Raw genomic sequence first — 15,075 nt, forward strand, 5'->3', positions numbered from 1 at the left:
AATATTAATTTAAGTAGCTTTATAATACTCTTCATGTGAAGGGCTGTTTAATATTAAACACACTGCATGCATAATTCATGCACACATATTTAAACCAGTATTATATCTCATTCTCACATAACCCCCCCCCCCCCCCCCCCCCCACAGAGAACACTCCCCCTCGCTGACTATCCCCTCCCTCTCTTTGTATGTAGAGATAGTTAAACTGCTAATATACTGAATATATATCGATACTATATGTACTGTTGTGCAAAAGTACCAGTTTTGTTAACATTTGATCGCAGTACGTGGTTATTTTCTGCTTTCTTTACAAGTGCCCCTACTAGTAATATCCCCGACCTGGTGCCGTTTCAACTTTTATTCACTGTAAACCTTTTAGAAATGAACGCCGCACTGATCCACGGATCGGATAAATATAAATTATAACTCCGACCTGCAATATGAAACAGTGGGTTAAGAAGGCTGGCGTTTAAACGGCATTATTGATTTGAAATAAACGCGATAATTTAGCGCACTAAAGAACTGCCCAAATTCCGTATCATAAAAGTGAATCGGTATTTTAATGCAAAGGATTCATAATTATACTTTTGAAAACAACACCAGATAAAACAGATTTAAAAGCAATCACAGTGTGTGTATTAACTTAATAGATGTACAATGCATGATGTTACTTGTAAAAAACAAACCCGCAAAGAACAACCAGAATTGTTTAAGTTATATAGTAGATAACTGTATCGCTTTTATCACATTTAAATATTTATATTGGATTACAAAAACCTAATGAAGTTCTGTAAAAGTATGCAAACTTCATGCGTAACATCTGAGCACGCTGTTCATTTTTAGCGCACCTAGTGTTAAAAAGTATTTTAAAAATCTTTTTTTTTTAATATATATTTGTCCAGATGCACACAAAAATGCATGCAGACATTCACATAAAATGCTATCGCTCGACTGCTGTTTTGATTGCTAAAAGAATATTTCCTTTTGTTTTTTGCAGATTGTACATACACTTAAACAGAAAAGTTCTCAAAATAATTATTGTATTAATTTGTAAGAATTACTTACGCTTTGAGGGGATTGTGAATGACAGTCGCCATTTTGCTACACTGTAACCCAATATTGTGTGTCTCGGAGTTCTGAAGAAGCCCATCGAGGGGGCCAGCCAACCAGCAACGGGAAACCCGGCCCACTAGCCAATCGGGGTTAGGTATATCAAGATAGGGCGGGGCCTGTAGGCAAAGCTGTCAAACACATTTCAAGGGGATGCTGCTTTTATAAAGCAGACTGAATGTACGGCTCTTAAAGTGACAAGGTGCTAATTTTTACTGCTCGCTGCTGTCTTTTCACCGCCATAAAGATCACAGACAAGATAACAAAGTACCAGTCTGTTTTTTTTTGTTTGTTTTTTTTAACCTTTCCTCCCAATTCGAATTACAAAGATCTACTTGTTTACATATTTAAAAAAAATAGGTTTCGTAGATTTTTGTTCTGGTTGAAATACTCTAGTTGTTTCCAACGTGTGTTTTAATGTGAAAACTTAAACAAACAAACAAAAAAAAATGCTGGTGCATCCCTCTTGTTTACATTTTCGTGCTGTCTTTGTGAATAAAGTGTGTTTGCTCATCAGCAATAGACTCTGCAATTTACAACACCCTCTGGTCAGGAACAAGGGCGTTTGTTGCTTTGCCATATGAAAGTGGTAGAACCCGTGACTACTAAACTCGAGGTTCTTCACTCAATCATTTCGACATAGAGTGCAGTGTATATGTCTAATACAAAGCAACCCATGCAATGTATGCGTGTAAGAAAATATCACATTAGCTTATTATTATCAATATCAGAAATATATGTCACGCATATGTCACACACTTGAATGCATTTCGCACATGCAATAAATAGGTTGTCCACATGAGGTGCTGTTTTCATAGAAAACCCTCTCCGGATTTCCAAATGTCCTTTGTTAAAACAATAATCCAAGTTTACAGTGACTGCTAATAGATATTGAGATTGGTGCCCATTGACATGAGGTACATTAACCTTTAATAAATCAGGCTACTGTTCCTTTAACAAATCTAATATACCCTGACAGTAGCAACTTTACCAGTCCGTTGCTGCTGTAATTGCTACCAGTTGGAACCAATCACAGAGCCAAAATATGCCAGCGAGCCCTGAGGTTGGACCAATGAGGGATCAAAGGCTGGACTAATAGTCACGTGGATGCCGCGTTGTAGCAGGTAATACAGGAAAACAGCTTGTTAATGTGTTTCGAGTATTTGTTTTATTATATTTATCGAAACACTGCTCATGCTTGTTTTTCATTGTTGTACACGTTAAAGTTAAATGTTTATGGGGTGTCCGTTTAGTTAGTTAATTAATTAATTAAAAAATGCTGTATTTATAATGTAATAAACACGGAGGGAAGCTCTGTTCATCCCGTGTAGTACTACTTACAAAATATCAATAATATAGTGTTAAGCAAATATATGTGTGGTTAACATTTCTTTTAGCGTTTATGTCTGTTTATTAATATATCACACGTCTTACTTATGTGTTGCAGTAAAATAGTACGGTAGTTTTGTGAGAGATGTATATAATTTGACTTGTTTGTGATTTACGTTTTGTGTTTGGTGTTTTTAACAATTTTATTATACGACCTTCGTTTTGATCACTTCTCCGCCTCAAACCGTGGCTGCTGGTCACAAAACGCTGTGCCAGTCTCCTGCCTCGAATTTATGCACCTACACAAGAAAACAGATGTGGCATTCTGTTTTCATAAATACTAGTTAATGCTGTATCGTACTCGGAATCAAGCTGAGGGATACAACATACCATACATACCATGTGTAGCCCTCTGTTACGATAAACCAGCGAGTTTCTCTGTGTTTTTGTAACCATCAAATTGACAATATTCACACTTTCGAGGACAAACGAACTCCAAACATTTGACTTTTTTTGTAAATAAGTGTCTTTTTTCCCCCATCAGTAAATACACGTGGTGGAGATTGATAAACACGTTTCAAATTACTTGTGGGTTGTGGCCACTATTGTACTTATATATAATTATACTGTAATATGAACTCAAATGTTGTGCGTCTGCCTAACCGTCTTACTGTATAGTAACATGTCAAACTGGTACTACAACCGTGTGCCAACGTTGGCAACTTTAAAGGCTAATTTTAAAGTGTATTGAATACATATGGTGGATTCCAGTCATTTTGTCAGCTGTTGTCGTCTGGTGTCTCTCTGCTGCTTGTAAATACCATGGGTGTGTTTAGGCTGTGATCTGGTAGTGTGTTGTCATTTAGACTTTTAGACCTGTTTTTATCAATACCAGCTATGGTTGTTTGTCATTCATGTGCACTACTATGGATCAGTTCTTCATGTTGCCCCTGGACACTATTGGAAAGATGATGATGCACCAGCTAAGTTTCATGAAATAATCAGAACATCATTTTAGAATGTATTATTTTATTGTTTGGTCTTGTTTTCATAGGCGTTTTTACTTATTTGATTGTGAAATGCTTTGGCATGGCTTGCCATGAAAGGTGCTGTAAAAAAATAGTTTGATTGATAGATCTGGAAACCAGAGGAGACTATTGGGCCAAAGGAAGATACTCCTTTGCTCACACACCATTTTCTCCATGGCAGAAACTAATTATTTTTTTAGTGTTTTGTGTGTTTTATCTATTAATACGTGGTAAACTATTCTATGAGTCTAATTCCAGGAGGTGGCCAATTTGCAATTAAGATGCATGAGCCTCTAAAGCCCCCTGGTATGTTAATCTTGTTTGTGCAGGAATGAAGAGAGGCAACTGGCAGGGTCGTGGAGACTGGGGAAGAGCTGATCAAAGACAACATCACAATCCAGACAGGCAAAGGGAACGCTCCAGCCACAGGTCTGAGGAATACAGGTACAGTGTGTGTGTTATATATATAATGTGTGTGTGTATGTACACACAGCTGAAGGGCTTTTGTCTGAAACGTCCAGAAATAAAATTTTTTTTTTTGTCATTTAAACATTTTGTGTCGTCCCAATTTTTTACATTTTTGTACGCTAGTTATACCTCTCTGAAACAATTTGGCCCAGATTGTACAAGCCAGTTATCAGCACTGTTAACATGTTTGCATGGCTATTATGCATGCAAAGCCTGAACTTTTTAGGGTACTTCATCTCATCCATTTTGTTGTTGACTCTCTTAAGATTTGAGCGCGGTGGTCCTGGGACGTCCCAGAATGAACCCTCTCCTGAAACAGCCTCCCCGAGCCTGTCCCAGAGCTCACCGGCACCAGGTAAGGTGGTTGTTTTTCTTTTTTGTTTCTTCTTCTCCCCTACACATTGTACATTTATTTTGACAGGACTACTGCTACGCATTGCAACAGCCTCCTGTTAAAGCTGTTTCCAAGATTTCTCTTAAACAAACAAGTGCATTGTTTCCTAATCTTTGAGTTTTCTGTAATCCTCCAGAGCTCCCTGGGTTTTACTTTGACCCTGAGAAGAATCGCTATTTCCGCCTTCTCCCAGGACACAACAACTGCAACCCTCTGACCAGGGAGGGGACCCAGCAGAGGGAGCAGGAGGGGCGCAGGGTGAGGCTACTGGAGGAGGATGAGAAGCCCAGGAAGGTGAGGGGAGAGGGGGCATTTCACTACAGCAGTATTTACCAGCCTGATGGTTCACAACACATGATGAAGCCTTGTAGATAACCTACTAAAATGCAGGTCATTTGGTCTGACAAAGTTACATATACACATTTGTAGGGGTTATTTTGAGCACATTTACTCACTTTTATAGCTTTATTAATGTTCTGTTTTGTCATGTTTAGTTTTGTTTTTTCACAATTAATTATGCACTACATTTGATTTCCAAGAGAACATACATAGCAAGGAAGATATATAGTGGAGGCACCGAGGTTGCTATGAGGGGAATGACATGACATCATGCTACAGGGGCATCATGCCCTATGTAACTGTGCCATGCAGCTGTGAGTCAAATGCAGTGACATTATCAAAATATGGTGACATCAAAGCTTGGTATAGCTACGTAGCCCAACTTTTCACTACACCTACAGTTAACCTGACTAGCTGAGCTGGTGAGCCTGTGTCTTGGAAACCATTTGTCTGCTTTTCATGAAGCTGTGCATGGGTATGCCATGGCCTCCTTCTTCACAATACTTAACCATGTAATGTTTTATGTGTACTCTTTGTGGGGGATACAGCATGTAAGTTACTGACATAAGTCACCCTTTGTCATTGTTTGTCATAAGTTTATTTTAGCATTACAATTACAATACTTCTGAGTGTTTTATAGTTATAGATGAAGTCACTAACATACATTGGCTGTTTTATTTTATTTTTTCTTTCTTGCTGCCCTGCAGAAAAGCTCCCGGGCTGGTTTGAACTCCACAATACTTTTCCAGAAGAGACACTTGGGTTTAGTACCAGAGACCTCGTACTGCAGGTAGAAAACGGGGATATTTACATGTACCGGTATATGTCTGTAATTATTAGAACTCTTGTTCGTTTCAAGGTGTAAAGAATACTTCTTGGTTAGCAGACATTTAAAAGCATGTTTCTACGTGTGGAGCTGATGTTACTGTATTCAGACATATTGAAGTACTAGAATTTGATGAGAATTCTTTAGCAGTGTGTGATTGTATTTAGACAGTGATGTTAACAATGGGCTTGTCACCCAGGCTAGGGGGCAAATGCCAGCAGGATAAAAAATAGTGCCAGGACCAACATGGGCTTATCATGTTTTCCAATTAGCTGGAGGAAAGAAAAATACAGTAGAATGTGTGTTATTTGTTTCAGACTTTATTTATGCTTTATTTATAAATTCTGTTATACGATACAAATACAAACATGATCATTTCTTCCACTGAATACATTTCAAGCAATGTTTCTTTTGAATTTTCAAATAGTTGTTCCAGCACTAATTAATATAGAGTAAGAGGGCGACTGCAGTATTAAGACCTGATTGTCTCTAAGAGTGGTCTCCTTGCCTTAAACCTCTGCTTTCAGGCTGATCCATGAACTGAAGGTGAGCAGCATGAGACGGCACAAGCTGGAGGTGCAGAGTTCAGACTCCAGCAGCCCCAACACAGACAACTTCAAACTCATCGTGGTGAGTTCATAAGCAACAGCAGCAATTTACAAAGCCCCTTCTGTGACCGGGTCACCACCCACTGTACAGTAATGCACTTGCAATGTAAAACCATCTTTTAATCAAATTCCTCCCATATAAACTAATGCTACACATATTCTTTTAATGTAAAACACAGAAAGACTAACCATTTTATTACTGTTAATTTCAAGTGGCTTATAAAAAATTTAAATCTGTTGTGTGAAATCTTTTGTTCTCTTGAATCTCTGTTCTCTGCAGGCGGACTCTGCCTGCGAGCGCGTGTTCACTGTGAATGACGTGGAGCACGGGGGCTGCAAGTACGGCATCATGAACTTCAAGGGCTGCAGTGAGGGCTCCCTCTCCGTGGAGATGTGTGATAACCTCTACTTCACCAACCGCAAGGTAGCTCTGCGCTGTCTCTATCTCTGTCTCTATCTCTGTCTCTGCCTCTCTCTTGATCCCTCTGTTTTATATCTCTCACCTCCATATCTGTCGCTCATTTTTCTGTTTTTCTGTCCCTCCACCTCTGCAGTCAGGAACGGGTTTAACTCTTTTCTGTATTTTAGGTGAATTCCATCTGCTGGGCATCAGTAACGCACCCTGACTCCCACGTTCTGTATCCTTTTGGTTTATTAACAGTAGCACAGTGTCAAGCCCACTTTCTGTTGTGCTGAAGATTTTTTGGTTTTTGCTTTTCAGGATATGTACAGTAGGTTCTCTTATGTTGTAGGTCACTTTTAATCTATTGTGATGTATTTTTTTAAAAAAATCTACAAAACAAAAATAGACGAGCAAAGAACCAGGAGATCTGTTGCACTTTTTATCTACGACATTAAACATGCTAAGAACCGGACAAGAATAGATGGTCCGACTGGCCGCCTCTCATTTGTACATTTTCTTATGCTCTTATAGTATGTTCTTACTAGTAGGAATTCAAAACTAGAAATAAGTGACCCGGAACCTAATTTGAAAGCAGAATGTGCACATATTATTTGTATTGCTTTTTTTAAAATTTGATTTGAGATTACCAAAATAAAAATCCCTTAAATTGGATGTACATAGAAATTAATATTGCTATATTCATTGCTTATGCAGCCGTGTCAGATAATTCAGTTGCCTTTCGCCTTATCAATTAGAGGTGATGCTTAGTCTCTAGATCCTGCATTAGTTAACATTCTTTTGGATGTTTCACATTTTAGATTACAGTGCAATACATCCAAATTCAGGTCCCCCTAGTGCCAGAGATTGTGAAAGGTCTTTTTTCCCTAACTCACCCTGTAGGCTTTGTCTGGTGGGCATCGCAGATACCCCTGGCTGTGTCAGTCTGCTACCAGCTTCCTTATTTAGCAACTCCAATCCAGGTAAGTGCTGTCCAGAGACACATTAAGCAGCTCTGCTATGGATTTTACATATTGCGGTTGGTTTACTTTGAAATGTGTGGATTCGATTGTGCTAAAACAGAGATCTTCTGAAGCTCTCACATTGATAGGAATACCTGAAACCACTTTCTATTTGCACAAACATATTGAGGCAGATGAAAAAATGCACATAAACTAAGGTAGGGCATTTATACCCTGCTTTCAAAAATGGTAAGTCAATATGGTAACATTTTGGAAGTCGCCTTTTGAAAAATACATTTTTTTAGGGGTGAAGTGAGTGAATAAATCCTACCTGTTTTAATGGACTTTGATCCATTGGATATTTGACAATATTCAGGGTACCGCTAGACTTAGGGGACAGATTACTCATTGATGTATTTTACCTGATTTGGAAAGCAGGATTTTCAATTCAGGGATATAAGGATATTTTAGTGAGCAAGCAAGGGGTCAGAGTGTGTTGTTTTGTCTTTCAGATCAGCCGGGAATGCTCTGCAGCTTTAAGATTTCAACAGCCTGGTCCTGTGCCTGGTGCCTTAACCCACAGGCAGACAAGAAATTCAGCACAGGTGAGAACTGATGAAACCCTTTCACATGCCCTCTGCTGGAAACAATGCTGTGTTTCCATCTACCTTTGGGAACGATTTTGAAATGTCTAGTTATTTACCAGGAGTGCTGCTCGCTTGCTGGCAGGAATCAATCTCTCCAGCTCTCTTAGAAGAAGAAAGTGACCCAGTGAAGATTTGCAGATTGTCTGGTTGATTGCAGATGGAACTGGCGGCTGCCCCAGTTTGATACGAGAACAAGATGAGGTTTTACAGACAGGTTTCATGGTGCAGATGGATGAGTGCCATAAGTATACTTTTTTAAAAACTCTTTCAGGTTTATCGAGACTGGTGATTGTTACGGACGCTGTGACGGGCCGCAGACAGACCTACGGGATCAACAGTGACGTGCTGGCACAGCAGTTTGCACTGCGGGTAAGAGACTGGCATTGGCACTGCACAGAACAGGACACACTGGGCTGTATGGGTGTAACAGCTGAATGCCACGCCTGATTCTGTTTTATCGTGACTCCTCAAATTGAAGACTTACTTCAGTGTACCAGTACTAGATGTGTATTAGTCATTATTAATACGCTCATGAAATTAATTTGCCTTAAAAATAGTGTGATTATTCATTGTCGACATAGGTTTAATAGTACAATGAGTCCCCTTTAACAGCGTTTAAGTTAACTGTATTCTGAAAAACTATTTGTATGGTAAACTGAATCAGTGTGGCTTGGTGTTGTGAGGGAGTCTTTGTTTTTGCCCTCTCGTTATAAAAGCATGTCTGTGCCTCTGCAGGCTCCGGTGCTGTACAACGGCTGTCGCACAGGAGAGATCTTCAGCATTGACCTGCGGCAGAGAGCCAGGAGGGGGCACGGCTGGAAGGGGGTGCGCTTCTACCAGGACTCTGCCATCACCTCGGTGCGCATCCTGCAGGACGACAACTACCTCATCGCAGCCGACATGCTGGGGAAGGTACGGCCCTTTCAGAAAGGACCCTTACACACTTGGCAAAAATACAGTAAGGAAGTGGGGGATACTCTTAACGTTTGTACACAAGCAGCAGGGCTCTTTTAGAGGATATAAATAGCGCACATTTGTTGCATAACCCTTACCCACATATGTTTTTCCTGGTACATTTATTCAGGGTTAGAAACTTCCCTTGTTTATTGAAATGGCCGGTTGTCAGGAATTCTTTAACGCACGACTGAGTCAAGCTGTTTTTATTACATCAAAAAAGCAGTGCGGTACATCGCCAAAAATAAACTTTCTTGTACAGTACACAAACCTAAAATAGAAATAAACCTGGAAACAGTATTTCATTTAAAGAGTGGCCCTGCCGACTTCTGATTGAAAGCATGTGTGTTGCCAAGCCTATACTTTGAAACTTCTTCCTCCAATAAGGAAGTGTACATGCAGTCAAGCAGCCAAAAAAATACTGTAGTCATTAGAACAATAATACGTGTATGAGTTCTAGATTGAAAACAGCAGTGTCGTGGGGCACTTCGATTATTAGATCATTAAGGTCTGGCTTTATTGAAACTGCACAAACTTGAAACAAATGCATGTGCACAATATGAGCGTTAGTCTGTGTTCTGTTCTATTCACATATGCATGTGTGCACATTCTCAGAATGGCTGTAAATCACAGCTCCCCAGCATATCTTTTTGACTGGGTTCAAGAACATGTATTTTCATAAAAAGGTTCCTGCTGACTGGTTACTCGCTGATGTGTGTTTCAAAACTGCAGAAACGCACAGATTCATGTTACCAGGATGCTCTCCTGCTCACGCCTTATTTAGATTTGGACATCATTTGTTATATTTCCCTAAGTTTTACTAGTAATATATATATATATATATATATATATATATATATATATATATATATATATATAATTGTGTGTGTGTAGCAGTACATTTTACATATTTAATGCAGGCCAGTGGGTACTGGTGTGCATTTACCAGTCACATGGTCAGGTTAAGCTGTGAGGTCCATAAGGGTTAAAATGCCTTCTCCCTCCTGATCAGCTCCAATTCTTCATTAGGATCACAAAGCCGTCAAGACAGAGAAGAACCTTCTTATTAAACTAACAAGACTGGAGATGAGTGAGTGTATTTTGCTTCCAAAGCCTCGTCAAACTGTTTGTGTCTGCCAGATACTTTACAGCAGTCACTTGATGCTTTTTTCCAAACACATAAATAAGGGGCTCTGTGAGTTCCTGTAGTATATACAGACGTGCTCAAATTTGTTGGTACCCTTACAGCTCATTGAAATAATGCTTAATTCCTCCTGAAAAGTGATGAAATTAAAAGCTATTTTATCATGTATACTTGCATGCCTTTGGTATGTCATAGAATAAAGCAAAGAAGCTATGAAAAGAGATGAATTATTGCTGATTCTACAAAGATATTCTAAAATGGCCTGGACACATTTGTTGGTACCCCTTAGAAAAGATAATAAATAATTGGATTATAGTGATATTTCAAACTAATTAGTTTCTTTAATTAGTATCACACATGTCTCCAATCTTGTAATCAGTCATTCAGCCTATTTAAATGGAGAAAAGTAGTCACTGTGCTGTTTGGTATCATTGTGTGCACCACACTGAACATGGACCAGAGAAAGCAAAGGAGAGAGTTGTCTGAGGAGATCAGAAAGAAAATAATAGGCAAGCATGGTAAAGGTAAAGGCTACAAGACCATCTCCAAGCAGCTTGATGTTCCTGTGACAACAGTTGCAAATATTATTAAGAAGTTTAAGGTCCATGGAACTGTAGCCAACCTCCCTGGGCGCAGCCGCAAGAGGAAAATCGACCCCAGATTGAAGAGAAGGATAGTGCGAATGGTAGAAAAAGAACCAAGGATAACTGCCAAAGAGATACAAGCTGAACTCCAAGGTGAAGGTACGTCAGTTTTTGATCGCACCATCCGTCTCTTTTTGAGCGAAAGTGGTCTCCATGGAAGAAGGCCCAGGAGGACTCCACTTTTGACAGAAAAACATAAAAAAGCCAGACTGGAATTTGCTAAAATGCATATTGACAAGCCACAATCCTTCTGGGAGAATGTCCTTTGGACAGATGAGTCAAAACTGGAGCTTTTTGGCAAGTCACATCAGCTCTATGTTCACAGACGAAAAAATGAAGCTTTCAAAGAAAAGAACACCATACCTACAGTGAAACATGGAGGAGGCTCAGTTATGTTTTGGGGCTGCTTTGCTGCGCCTGGCACAGGGTGCCTTGAATCTGTGCAGGGCACAATGAAATCTCAAAACTATCAAGGCATTCTGGAGTGAAACGTACTGCCCAGTGTCAGAAAGCTCTGTCTCAATTGCAGGTCATGGGTCCTCCAACAGGATAATGACCCAAAACACACTGCTAAAAGCACCCAAGAATGGATAAGAACAAAACATTGGACTATTCTGAAGTGGCCTTCTATGAGTCCTGATCTGAATCCTATTGAACATCTATGGAAAGAGCTGAAACTTGCAGTCTGGAGAAGGCACCCATCAAACCTGAGACAGCTGGAGCAGTTTGCTCAGGAAGAGTGGGCCAAACTACCTGTTAACAGGTGCAGAAGTCTCATTGAGAGCTACAGAAAACGTTTGATTGCAGTGATTGCCTCTAAAGGTTGTGCAACAAAATATTAGGTTAAGGGTCCCATCATTTTTGTCCATGCCATTTTCATTTGTTTTATTATTTACAATATTATGTTGAATGTAAAATCAAAAGCAAAGTCTGATTTCTATTAAATATGGAATAAACAATGGTGGATGCCAATTACTTTTGTCAGTTTCAAGTTATTTCAGAGAAAATTGTGCATTCTTCGATTTTTGTGGAGGGGTACCAACAAATTTGAGCACGTCTGTATGTTGAATAGTCTGCTGGCTCACAGCAAACTGCAATCTGTGACTTGCATTCCCTCACTGCGGAAACCTTTCCTCTAAGCAAACCCCCTGCAGCTTAAAGGTTTGCAAAGGCAGGGTTTAATTTCCTCTGAAGCAGAACAAAATGAAGACCACAAACGGACGTGAAAGCAATGCAAATTTTCTACAGAAATCGGATCTGATTATTAGCAAGGGTTTCGGAAAAGCTTGTGACTACGTTTGGAGGTTTTAGTCTAAGATAAAAGTATGAGACACAAAGTAAAGATGTTTCAGCCAAGGATATATCCTGGTTTAACGATTGTTAAAAAATAAGTAGACAAGCGTTTCAAGCAGTGCCTAACTTTCAGGAATGGACAGCACTGAACTATAAGTTCATTAAATCTGTGAATGTTTAGAGGCTGGCTAATCTGGAGACTGGAGGTACAGGACGTAACCCTTGCTCTAGCATGTCCCTGTCAACGGATACAAAGGAGGCTTTCGTATGCTTATCCAATTGCGATGAAACTTACCAAGGGCATTGTTTAGCAGACGTTATTGATAGTATCAAAACATAGAGCTTTATGGAGGCTGGCTGTCTCCTTTCAGCCATTCCATCTATCCCACATTATTACTTTTAGAGAAGTGCTTATCCAATTTTGATAAACATGCTAAGATCGTTGTTTAGTTATGGTGTTATCATAATCTAGGGTATATGGAGTCTGTCTGTCTGTCTTCTCATCTTCATTCATTTTCTTTGTGTATTTACAGCTGAGGCATGTATTTCACTGACATGCTATTCTTTTAGACTTCCACTCAGTTTTCTGAAAGTAACCAGTGTTCTCCAGGAACTCAAGGTTGAAGCCATTGAGTTTCTTGTCCTTCTTCCTGATCTCTAATTTTTCAGATAAAGCTCTGGGATCTGCGGATGGCTAAAGCAGTGCAGCAGTACGAAGGGCATCACAATGAGCATGCCTACCTGCCTGTCCACGTGAACGAACAAGAGGGGCTGCTTCTAGCAGGTGAGGACCCCAAACATCGGCCGTGTTGCTTCACTTTTCAGGAAATATTCCTGTTTACAGAACAACATTGTGTACTCAGATCTGTCTGTGGAGATGATGGGAACCTGTTTTTAAATCTGTACTTTCATCCAGGATAAATGGTTGGAGGTTCAGAGATGATTAGCTGGAGATGCATATTGTAGAGACGCCAGTTTGTATCAGTATCACGCTTGCATCTATCTAGATAGCCACTTACACAATTGCAATAAAACCAGGGAGCATTTAATACAAGTTACTGGTAGAATATAAAATTGGGGTAATATGGAGGGTCCTGTCCATACACTTGCATTTTTACGTACTGTGGATGTGGGGCATGGTAATTTGACAGGATGGCGTGTGTTACTGCTGTATGTGACCGTGCTGTTGATTGCTCTCTGCAGTTGGTCAGGACTGCTACACGAGGCTGTGGAGTCTTGGAGATGGCCGGCTGCTTCGGACCATCCCGTCACCCCACCCGGCTGGCAAGGACTCTGTGCCCAGTGTGGTGTTCTCTTCACAGCTCGGGGGCCGCAGGGGCCTGCCAGGGCTGCTCATGGCAGTGAGCCAGGACCTCTACTACTTCTCATACAACTCGGACTACCAGGAGCAGCAAGGGGCAGACGCTTAATGAAATGGACTGTGTTTTTTTAAAAAAAAAAAAAATTGTTAAAGAAGAAAATGGGTGTGGGGTTTTGTTTATTGCGATGTCTAGAAGGAACTGGGTTGGTCATTGCTCTGGCAGATTTACAGTAAGCAGTGTCTCAGTTTTACAGATGGAATAAGACTACTAAATTAATTGGTAAACCTGCAGCTGGAAGTATTTGTACAATTCTTAAGTATTGGTTTCCTGAGATACCTGTAGTGAGCTGCTGATATCTCCAGTACTCCTCCTGTCCCCTTTACTCTGGCAGTTTACAGAGAGATATAGGGCTAGCCCACTTCCCTATTTGCTGCGTTTCCACTATCCAACATCCCATTCTAGAAACTGTTCTCTGAGCACCCTGTTCTGATGACTGTCCAGCATACTCAAGCGATTTTGTGAGAACAAAGATGCTTTCTCAGTGCTGGCTGAACCAAGCACAGCTGAAAGGGATGTCAAGAATGTTCTCCTTCTTTTGATCTCCCATTCATCCAGTGTGATACTGCTGCCTTGGAGATACTCTGGTGCTCTACAAGAACCAGTTTGATCAGATGGGACAAATGTAACTTTTATTAGCAACAATTCACAGCAATGTTAACTGGGTAGAGGCAGCAATGGAGAGCATTTATCTGGCCTTATATAAATAAAATTGTTTTACAAAATAAAATGTTTCATGCAGTATGGTCATCCCCTTACATGTACAAATCAGTTGATAAATAAACCATATTAATTTTAATGTTTCTGAAAGATTTAAAAGTGCTTTTAATGTGCAAAACTACAGCTGCGGCTCAGTGAAATGACCAATTAAATGATGCAGAGATACTGGAAATGGTGAAGAGTAAATTCCAGTAACAGGCTGAGTGGGGTGCAAGCACTGAATTCATGCTTCAATAACACATCCAATACACAGTGTAAATGGGGTGTGTCTAATGTGACTCAAGGATTCATTGAATCAGTAATGTCAATTGAAGCCAAAACCTCTATTGACCTGCAGTGAAGCCTGAAAGCAGTTACACCCTGTGGTTTTAGATGTGCTGCAACCAGTTCTTCAAATTAACTATTTCTATTACTTTTTATCATCTAGTCCCAAATTAAAAATAACAATAAAAAAAAGCCTTGATCATTCTTTCTAAGACCTGATTCCAATTTATCACCACTTCTAGACAATCAGTTTGTGTTTCAGTAGCGTCATCTTTTCACCACCCTGTTCAGTGTGATCCATCTTGATGGGGTCATGCCCCAGGATTTAAACATTCAATCAAAATCAACAGGATACAAAATCATTGGGTTCCTTAAAATCCTGACTAGACAATGTTTTGAGATCAACCCATTATTAGGAAGCAATGATGGGACATATGGCCTCCTATCATTGATACATTTTCTTGTGGCACTCCTACCTGGGTCCAGACCATATATTTGTTGCTTGAGACGCAGCATGAGCCAGATTGCAGCAGGGATGAATTTGCTCTAATCAACATTTGGGCCGA

General features: G+C 40.0%; 2 protein-coding genes across 4 annotated transcripts in view; one reads left to right on the forward strand and one right to left on the reverse strand.

Moving 5' to 3' along the window:
• LOC117419483 (zinc finger protein DPF3-like) overlaps positions 1 to 1,181 on the reverse strand; it is a 53,761-nt gene extending 52,580 nt beyond the window's left edge. For both annotated transcript variants that reach the window (XM_058987360.1, XM_058987361.1), the window contains exon 1: positions 1,066 to 1,181. In XM_058987360.1, the coding sequence (XP_058843343.1) occupies positions 1,066 to 1,097 (32 nt within the window). In that variant the 5' untranslated portion in view covers positions 1,098 to 1,181. The remainder of the gene's footprint in view (positions 1 to 1,065) is intronic.
• Positions 1,182 to 2,125: 944 nt separating this feature from the next.
• On the forward strand, positions 2,126 to 14,324 carry LOC117422180 (DDB1- and CUL4-associated factor 4-like). 2 transcript variants are annotated; one of them, XM_034036882.3, is made up of 14 exons: positions 2,126 to 2,234; positions 3,797 to 3,896; positions 4,202 to 4,290; positions 4,466 to 4,623; positions 5,376 to 5,458; positions 6,022 to 6,124; positions 6,383 to 6,526; positions 6,691 to 6,740; positions 7,406 to 7,485; positions 7,977 to 8,069; positions 8,383 to 8,480; positions 8,847 to 9,023; positions 12,816 to 12,930; positions 13,350 to 14,324. In XM_034036882.3, exons 2-14 carry the CDS (start codon positions 3,799 to 3,801, stop codon positions 13,574 to 13,576), a joined length of 1,515 nt encoding a protein of 504 aa, XP_033892773.2. In that variant the 5' UTR covers positions 2,126 to 2,234; positions 3,797 to 3,798; the 3' UTR covers positions 13,577 to 14,324. The 2 variants fall into 2 exon arrangements, with proteins under 2 accessions (XP_033892773.2, XP_033892772.2); XM_034036881.3 differs by having other exon boundaries at positions 2,127 to 2,234; positions 3,797 to 3,911.
• The last annotated feature ends 751 nt before the right edge of the window (positions 14,325 to 15,075 follow it).

This window comes from Acipenser ruthenus, chromosome 15 (genome assembly GCF_902713425.1).
Source record: "Acipenser ruthenus chromosome 15, fAciRut3.2 maternal haplotype, whole genome shotgun sequence".
Lineage (NCBI taxonomy): Eukaryota > Metazoa > Chordata > Actinopteri > Acipenseriformes > Acipenseridae > Acipenser > Acipenser ruthenus.